We start from the raw sequence: 9,377 nt of genomic DNA, 5'->3' as shown, positions 1-9,377 counted from the left end.
GGCTTGTGGACCCGCGGCTGCCAGGCAGCCGGCGGCCGATGGAGGGAGCAGCGGCTGGGCGCGTAGCCGCCCGACTAGCAGCGAACACAGAGCAGGGAGGGGCCGCGGATGAGCCTGCGTCACGGTTCTGGGCAGCGGCTTGGAAACCAGGGTTCACTAGTCCTGGCTGAGCCCTGACTCCCAGGAGACACGGGGGGGGGGGGGGGGCGCTCTGGGGCCAGGCAGCAGCTGGCAGCTGGCAGCCGGGAGCCAGGAGAGAGGGAGCCCTGCTTCCGCCTAGCGCAGCCCCCCTGTGGCCACAGCCAGCGGACGAGAGAGGCCGAAACGCCCTGGGTTCCAAAAGGAGCGAGAATGGGTCCATCAATGGCGGTTGTCCAGGAAAGTGAGGGATGCTGCCCCATGCACGGGGAGTCCCTGAGCCTACTCCAGGTAGGAATAAGAGATCCTCCGGAAAGGGCTTTATTCCGGAGGATCGCGCCAGTCTGGACGCGCTTTCCCCAAGATGGAAAAAAAGCGGCGGCCATGTTTATTTAAATCCCCCGCGGATTTCCCTATTCCAAAGTTAGAAATTAGCATGCCTCTTCCGGAGAAGGGGCCAGTCTAGACGTAGCCAGCTGCTTTTGTGTAAAAACTTGCCAGCTGTCTACACTGGCTGCTTGAATTTGCGCAAGAACACGGACGTACTGTACAAAATCAGGGCTTCTTGCGCAAATACTTTCACGCTCCTGCTCAGGAAAAAGCCCCCCTGCGCGGGAATACTTGCTCAAGAGGGCCAGTGTAGACAGGGAAGAATTGTTTTGCGCAAAAAAGCCCCGATAGCCCCGATCGCCATTTTAGCTTTCTTGCGCAAAACCGCATCTAGACTGGCCACGGATGCTTTTGCGCAAAAGCATCCGTGCCAATCTAGACATGGTTTTGCGGAAATACTTTTAACGGAAAAACTTTTCCCTTAAAAGCATTTCTGCAAAATCCTGCCAGTCTAGACGCAGCCATTGTGTAGTGGGCCTAGTTAGCACATCTTGCACGGGGCCCAGTGGGGTACCTCGCCCCACCCACTCAATGGCCCAGTAGCAACTACATGGAGTGTAGCCCCCAAAGCTTGTCTCTCTCCTCACACTGGTCCAGTAATGCCAATCCTGCCAGAGGCAAGGCTGTCAGCAGAGGCCCTGCCGCATGAGCAAACGGTTCACCTCTGCTTGCACGGGAGGGGCAATACGTGGGCTTCTCCCCGTCCAGGCCAGAGACTGTCCCTACAAATCTGGCCTTGCCCCTAGACATTGGGGCCAAGGCTGGCTCCCAACCTGGGGACACTTGAGGAAAAGCCCTCCTAGCCCGCAGCACATGCTAACCTCCTCTAAGCAGCACGGGGAAGGTGAGTAGAACCAGGGAGGTGGTTTCTCCTGCTCCAGAGGGAAAAAGCCTGGGGGGGGGTGGAGAAGAGCAGGATGCATCCCCATCCCTCTGCTCTGGCATGTTTCAGGCGATGCCCCTTTAAGAGAAGGGGTGCAGTGCGGGGGCCTATAGAGTCCATGGTGCAGTGTGTAGTGACAGGCGCCCCCCAGCCCGGGTAAGGAGGTGCCGACGCAGCAGGGAAGGACCAGGCCCGATCCAGGGGTGTGGCGAACAAAGGAAAATAACCTGAGTTGTGGTGCCTGAGAGGGAGTCACGTGCAGAGATCCCCAGGCAGGAAAGGGGCTGGAGGCCCTGGTGCCATAAGGAAACCACCCACAGGCACCAGGTAACGAGGCCCAGGTCTGGCAAGCGCCACAGCCGCAGCATCCAAGGGTCCCTCCCTCGGCACGAGGTGCGTAAGCCCGGAGCAGCGAGCCTCTGGCGTGCTGGCAAAGCCTGCCCACACTGCGCTCCTGGGACCCCGGGCGGCAGGGGCCGATACACTAGACTAGAGCCGCTGCGGGCCGCGACCGAGCTGTGCAGGCCTTGCAGTGATGTCTGCCTGGGAGTGCGGCACCTGCCCCCAGCACTGGCAAGTCCCCCGCCCGCCGGCCCCCAGCTAGTGCGCATGGTGCGCCCCGCCATGAGTCCCCCCCAGCTAGTGCGCATGGTGCGCCCCGCCATGAGTCCCCCCCAGCTAGTGCGCATGGTGCGCCCCCCGGCCATGAGTCCCCCCCAGCTAGTGCGCATGGTGCGCCCCCCGGCCATGAGCCCCCCCCAGCTAGTGCGCATGGTGCGCCCCCCGGCCATGAGTCCCCCCCAGCTAGTGCGCATGGTGCGCCCCCCGGCCATGAGCCCCCCCCAGCTAGTGCGCATGGTGCGCCCCGTCATGAGTCCCCCCCAGCTAGTGCGCATGGTGCGCCCCCCGGCCATGAGTCCCCCCCAGCTAGTGCGCATGGTGCGCCCCGTCATGAGTCCCCCCCAGCTAGTGCACATGGTGCGCCCCGCCATGAGTCCCCCCCCAGCTAGTGCGCATGGTGCGCCCCGTCATGAGTCCCCCCCAGCTAGTGCGCATGGTGCGCCCCCCGGCCATGAGTCCCCCCCAGCTAGTGCGCATGGTGCGCCCCGTCATGAGTCCCCCCAGCTAGTGCGCATGGTGCGCCCCGCCATGAATCCCCCCCAGCTAGTGCGCATGGTGCGCCCCCCGGCCATGAGTCCCCCCCAGCTAGTGCGCATGGTGCGCCCCGTCATGAGTCCCCCCCAGCTAGTGCACATGGTGCGCCCCGTCATGAGTCCCCCCCAGCTAGTGCACATGGTGCGCCCCGCCATGAGTCCCCCCCAGCTAGTGCGCATGGTGCGCCCCGTCATGAGTCCCCCCCAGCTAGTGCGCATGGTGCGCCCCGTCATGAGTCCCCCCCAGCTAGTGCACATGGTGCGCCCCGCCATGAGTCCCCCCCCAGCTAGTGCGCATGGTGCGCCCCGCCATGAGTCCCCCCCAGCTAGTGCGCATGGTGCGCCCCGCCATGAGTCCCCCCCAGCTAGTGCGCATGGTGTGCCCCCCGGCCATGAATCCCCCCCAGCTAGTGCGCATGGTGCGCCCCCCGGCCATGAGTCCCCCCCAGCTAGTGCGCATGGTGCGCCCCGTCATGAGTCCCCCCCAGCTAGTGCACATGGTGCGCCCCGCCATGAGTCCCCCCCAGCTAGTGCGCATGGTGCGCCCCGTCATGAGTCCCCCCCAGCTAGTGCACATGGTGCGCCCCGTCATGAGTCCCCCCCAGCTAGTGCACATGGTGCGCCCCGCCATGAGTCCCCCCCAGCTAGTGCGCATGGTGCGCCCCGTCATGAGTCCCCCCCAGCTAGTGCGCATGGTGCGCCCCGTCATGAGTCCCCCCCAGCTAGTGCACATGGTGCGCCCCGCCATGAGTCCCCCCCCAGCTAGTGCGCATGGTGCGCCCCGCCATGAGTCCCCCCCAGCTAGTGCGCATGGTGCGCCCCGCCATGAATCCCCCCCAGCTAGTGCGCATGGTGCGCCCCCCGGCCATGAGTCCCCCCCCAGCTAGTGCGCATGGTGCGCCCCGTCATGAGTCCCCCCCAGCTAGTGCGCATGGTGCGCCCCGCCATGAATCCCCCCCAGCTAGTGCGCATGGTGCGCCCCCCGGCCATGAGTCCCCCCCAGCTAGTGCGCATGGTGCGCCCCGTCATGAGTCCCCCCCAGCTAGTGCAGTGCGCCCCGTCATGAGTCCCCCCCAGCTAGTGCGCATGGTGCGCCCCGTCATGAGTCCCCCCCAGCTAGTGCACATGGTGCGCCCCGCCATGAGTCCCCCCCAGCTAGTGCGCATGGTGCGCCCCGCCATGAATCCCCCCCAGCTAGTGCGCATGGTGCGCCCCCCGGCCATGAGTCCCCCCCAGCTAGTGCGCATGGTGCGCCCCCCGGCCATGAGTCCCCCCCAGCTAGTGCGCATGGTGCGCCCCGTCATGAGTCCCCCCCAGCTAGTGCACATGGTGCGCCCCGTCATGAGTCCCCCCCAGCTAGTGCACATGGTGCGCCCCGCCATGAGTCCCCCCCAGCTAGTGCGCATGGTGCGCCCCGTCATGAGTCCCCCCCAGCTAGTGCGCATGGTGCGCCCCGTCATGAGTCCCCCCCAGCTAGTGCGCATGGTGCGCCCCGCCATGAGTCCCCCCCCAGCTAGTGCGCATGGTGCGCCCCGCCATGAGTCCCCCCCAGCTAGTGCGCATGGTGCGCCCCGCCATGAGTCCCCCCCAGCTAGTGCGCATGGTGCGCCCCCCGGCCATGAATCCCCCCCAGCTAGTGCGCATGGTGCGCCCCCCGGCCATGAGTCCCCCCCAGCTAGTGCGCATGGTGCGCCCCGTCATGAGTCCCCCCCAGCTAGTGCACATGGTGCGCCCCGCCATGAGTCCCCCCCCAGCTAGTGCGCATGGTGCGCCCCGTCATGAGTCCCCCCCAGCTAGTGCGCATGGTGCGCCCCCCGGCCATGAGTCCCCCCCAGCTAGTGCGCATGGTGCGCCCCGTCATGAGTCCCCCCCAGCTAGTGCGCATGGTGCGCCCCGCCATGAATCCCCCCCAGCTAGTGCGCATGGTGCGCCCCCCGGCCATGAGTCCCCCCCAGCTAGTGCGCATGGTGCGCCCCGTCATGAGTCCCCCCCAGCTAGTGCACATGGTGCGCCCCGTCATGAATCCCCCCCAGCTAGTGCGCATGGTGCGCCCCCCGGCCATGAGTCCCCCCCAGCTAGTGCGCATGGTGCGCCCCGTCATGAGTCCCCCCCAGCTAGTGCACATGGTGCGCCCCGCCATGAGTCCCCCCCAGCTAGTGCGCATGGTGCGCCCCGCCATGAGTCCCCCCCAGCTAGTGCGCATGGTGCGCCCCGCCATGAATCCCCCCCAGCTAGTGCGCATGGTGCGCCCCCCGGCCATGAGTCCCCCCCAGCTAGTGCGCATGGTGCGCCCCCCGGCCATGAGTCCCCCCCAGCTAGTGCGCATGGTGCGCCCCCCGGCCATGAGTCCCCCCCAGCTGGTGCGCATGGTGCCCCCCGGCCACGAGTCCCCCCAGCTGGTGCGCATGGTGCCCCCCGGCCATGAGTCCCCCCCAGCTGGTGCGCATGGTGCCCCCCCGGCCATGAGTCCCCCCCAGCTGGTGCGCATGGTGCCCCCCCGGCCATGAGTCCCCCCCAGCTGGTGCGCGCGGTGCCCCCCCGGCCATGAGTCCCCCCCAGCTGGTGCGCATGGTGCCCCCCGGCCATGAGTCCCCCCCAGCTGGTGCGCATGGTGCCCCCCGGCCATGAGTCCCCCCCAGCTGGTGCGCATGGTGCCCCCCGGCCATGAGTCCCCCCCAGCTGGTGCGCATGGTGCCCCCCGGCCATGAGTCCCCCCCAGCTGGTGCGCATGGTGCGCCCCCCGGCCATGAGTCCCCCCCAGCTGGTGCGCATGGTGCCCCCCGGCCATGAGTCCCCCCAGCTGGTGCGCATGGTGCCCCCCCGGCCATGAGTCCCCCCCCCAGCTGGTGCGCATGGTGCCCCCCCGGCCATGAGTCCCCCCCAGCTGGTGCGCATGGTGCCCCCCGGCCATGAGTCCCCCCCAGCTGGTGCGCATGGTGCCCCCCGGCCATGAGTCCCCCCCAGCTGGTGCGCGCGGTGCCCCCCCCCCGGCCATGAGTCCCCCCAGCTGGTGCGCGCGGTGCCCCCCCCCCCGGCCATGAGTCCCCCCTCCAGCTGGTGCGCGCGGTGCCCCCCCCCGGCCATGAGTCCCCCCCAGCCTGGCCCCCCCAGCTGGTGCCCCCCCCCCCCCCCCCCCCCGGCCATGAGTCCCCCCCCCCAGCTGGTGCGCGCGGTGCCCCCCCCCCGGCCATGAGTCCCCCCCAGCTGGTGCGCGCGGTGCCCCCCCCCCCGGCCACGCGGCGCCCCGGGAGCGGCAGGAAGCGACACAAAGGGCCGGGGCGGGGCGGGGCGCGCGGCGCTTCCCCAGGCGAGGGGCGCTCGGCCGGCGCGGCCCCGTCGCTCCGCCAGCCCGGCCCGGCCTCCATCTTGCGGGCGCCGCGTGCGGCCCGGGCGCGAGGCGGGGGCAGCAGCGAGGCCGGGCCCGGCACGAGGCGCCCGGGGGCCGCGCGCGCGCGCTGATTGGCCGGCGCCGAACCCCAAGAGTCGGTGAGGGAGGGGCGGGCGCGCGCGCGGGATGGCGGCGGCGGCGGGCGGGTGCGCGCGCGCGGGGAGGGCGGCGGCGGAGCTGCGGGCCGGGCCGGGCCGTTGTGTGCCCGCGCGGCGGGGAGGGGCCGGGCCGGGCCGGGCGGGGGGCGGGCGCTGTGGGCGGCGGCGCGCGGGGGCCGGGCCGCGGGGGGCCGCGGAGCGCGGCTCCGGCCGCGGGGGGGGGGCGGCTGCCATTTTGCGGCGCGGCCCGGCCTGACCATTGTGCTCTGCTCGCTCCGCAGGTCGGTGCCCGCGGCGCGGGATGGAGCCGAGCCCCCCGCCCCCCGCCCCGCGCGCCCCGCCCGCGCCCGACAGCGCGAGCCCCGAGCCGCCCGCCAAGGACCCGGCCGCCTGCTACATCCCGCTGCGCCGGCTGCAGGACCTGGCCTCCACGCTGAGCGCCGCGCCGGGCCCCGCCGGGCCGTGTGTAAGCGGGGGGGCTGCCATCTTGCGGGCGGCGGCTGCCATGTTCGCGCGGCCTGCGGGGGGGCGCCATGGCCGCCGGGTGTCCCGCCTCAGCCGGGCCCCCCCCGGGCTCCCCCCGCGCCTCCCGCCTCAGCCGGGCCCCCCCGGGCCCCTCCCGCCTCAGCCGGGCCTCCCGCCTCAGCCGGGCCCCCCCGCCTCAGCCGCTGCGGGGACCCGGGGCTCGGCCAGGCCCCCCCGCCTCAGCCGCTGCGGGGACCCGGGGCTCGGCCGGGCCCCCCCCGCCTCAGCCGCTGCGGGGACCCGGGGCTCGGCCGGGCCCCCCCCGCCTCAGCCGCTGCGGGGACCCGGGGCTCGGCCAGGCCCCCCCGCCTCAGGCGCTGCGGGGGCTCGGCCGGGCCTGGCTCTGAGCGCTGCGCCCGGCCGCGGGAGCCCGGGCCCGCGGAGGAAGGGAGCCGCCGGGGAGGGAGGCCGGGCGGGAGCGAGCAGCGCAACGGGGCCTCCTGGCTCGCGCGGAACATTGCGGGGCTGCGGCGCCTTTCCCGTCACTGCAAGTCCGTGAGCCGTGCAGGGCAGGCGCGGCCCTGCCGCAGAGGGGCCGATGCGGCGGTGGGAGGGATCTCCCGACACGAGCGGGGTTCTCACAACAGCACTTGACGCTTCGCACTCCAGGGCGATTTGTGATTTCGTGGGTACTGTGAAAGTTGGAAAGGGGCAGGAGTCAAATAACTTGTATGAGATTTGTTTGTAATCTTTTGCATAAACAGCAGTCTCAGGGGCTTGGCTTTCTAATAAAACACAATCCTTTTTGCGGTATTCTGGATGAATCCTTAAGATAGTTGAGTGCACTTAGTACAGTTGTATTTGGAGAGAAAAAAAATGCCATGGTTTTTAAAAAGGACCTTTTAACCAGCAGATCCTCCTCCTCTGTGCATTGTGGATGTCTTCTCTGATTTCTTTATTGGCAAAAGTGAATTCTTGGGCGTTTACATTTGCTTGCCGAACGTAGATTTTAGTCTGCATCTCATTCCCAACAGACTAGTTAGCTGTTGTCCCGACTGCAGGATCTTTACTATTACAGATGATAGTAGATAGAAATAACCAAGCGAGTCTCCCATTCTAAGCTTAGTTATGCTAACACTTAACTCCTGATTCCACCTGCTTACTTGTCTTTTGAGTATCTTTGAAGTTGTGGAAACATTTAAATCAGGAGCTGGCACTGCTATTTTGAGGTGCTGCTTTTCAGAGATGGAGTACTCTATAAGCCTTTACAACCCTGCCCTCTAGGACAGAGCTCCACCTTTATAGAAGAACTTGCAGGGAGCTTTTGTTCATGCTGGTAACTGCTTTGAGTATGCCCACAGCTTCTCAGACTTCCTGTTTTGTTAAGAATAAAGCCTCTTTGAGGATAAGGCCTCTTGCTTGTGCCTGTATGTAGCTGGTTTTACACGAAGCACTGGGCGGGATGACAGGTTCAAAGATGATGGTAGCGCCTGCAGTGCACTTGATGGGAAAAGATTTGGATTTTTTGGTTGGCAAGAAAAGTCCCATTTAAAAAGAGGCACATTGGTGTAGGCTACGTTCCTGTATTACTTAGGTGAGATTAGAAAGAATGAATGTACCATTTTGCCTGATGTAGGGCTGTGAAAAGTGGTTAACCAGTAAACAGAATGCTTACCATTAACTGGACCTTAACTGTTAACTCTGGTGGCTGGTTGGCCAGAGGGACCACAGGCCACACAGCTCAGCTGGCCAGAGTATCCTGGTCTCTGTGTGGCCGGCTGGAGGGACCTTGGCCTGCTAGTGGCCCCAGCAGGCCTGCGGGAGAGACCCTGCCAGCCAGAGTAACCTTGGTTAATGGTTAACTGGTTAAATGATAGGATTTTAATCATTTAACCAGTTAACTTTTTAAACATGATATGTGAATAGTTCTGATCTCTTTGCCCACACTACAGGTCCCGTGGGTGAGAGGTTGCTTTGCTAGAGTTCACTGCTTTTAAATGTTAAGTGCATGTTTGCGTCGGGTTGGGATGTTAAATTGAGTTTAATTTGCTAACCGTATAACAGCTGAACATTTCAGGGTTGGGGCGGCAACCAGGTGGGAGCTGGTGCACCCCAAGAGCCCATTTTTAAGCTGGCTCCCAGCTCGCACCGGGAGCTGGATCAGGACCATGCTTGTTGGTTACCCATTTACAGTTACACTCTTATATCCCTAGTATAGGGTAGACTGAACTTCTGTGTTTATCGACTGGAGTTACTGCAGGTACTATAAAGGTACCACAATGCAGTGACACCATCAAAACCTGTTGGAAAGTCAACTCGACAAGATGGTTACTGCTGTTTTTCCTGCCACCAATGTTACTTCTACTGAACTACAGCTTATTGTTTACCTTAGAAATGAGTAGCCATGTCTAGTTCTGCTGCTGATGAGTGCTTGCCATTTTAATATGTGACTGTAAGTAACTTCAGGCCTTCTGAAGCCTCTGTTGCTGTTTTTGGTCTTTGCAAGTGGAGTAAATCTGGGGAGACCACAGTGGGAATTCTAGAGACTGTACTGCAATGTGTTGTCCTTGCAAACCTCCGAGCCTCAGGCTCTTGTAAATGCAGGGCCATGTCTGTGTGCAGAGCATTGCAGGGCCAGGAAATTGTGTTCTGATTTAAAAAACAAAACAAAACAAAAAAAACCTTCATTTAAATTGTGTTGATTTATATATATTTTGTTATAGTATTTTTTCCCTTCTCCTTGACATTTTGGTCATTATAGTAAATACACCAAAATTATCTGGATTGCCAAATTAGGTTCTTAGGAAATGCTGGATTTAGGATTACTACCTAGTGCAACCATAGCATATGTTCATTGATAA

The 9,377-nt window shown here is 64.5% G+C and overlaps 1 protein-coding gene across 7 annotated transcripts in view; it reads left to right on the top strand.

The window, feature by feature from the left end:
• Positions 1-348: 348 nt before the first annotated feature.
• Positions 349-9,377, top strand: part of NSD1 (nuclear receptor binding SET domain protein 1) — a 106,122-nt gene continuing 97,093 nt past the window's right edge. For 4 of the 7 annotated variants that reach the window (XM_075918718.2, XM_075918715.2, XM_075918712.2 and 1 more), the window contains exons 1-2: positions 375-429; positions 6,333-6,517. In XM_075918718.2, the coding sequence (XP_075774833.2) occupies positions 390-429; positions 6,333-6,517 (225 nt within the window). In that variant the 5' untranslated portion in view covers positions 375-389. Of the gene's footprint in view, positions 430-5,894; positions 6,052-6,332; positions 6,518-9,377 lie in introns of those variants that run through there. The other 3 variants (XM_075918711.2, XM_075918713.2, XM_075918714.2) reach the window with 3 other exon arrangements.

The sequence above is a fragment of the Pelodiscus sinensis genome, chromosome 16, assembly GCF_052426305.1.
Source record: "Pelodiscus sinensis isolate ZL-2025 chromosome 16, ASM5242630v1, whole genome shotgun sequence".
In the NCBI taxonomy this organism is placed as follows: domain Eukaryota; kingdom Metazoa; phylum Chordata; order Testudines; family Trionychidae; genus Pelodiscus; species Pelodiscus sinensis.
The sequence above is the reverse complement of the archived record's forward strand: the minus strand, read 5'-3'. Positions and strand labels throughout refer to the sequence as shown.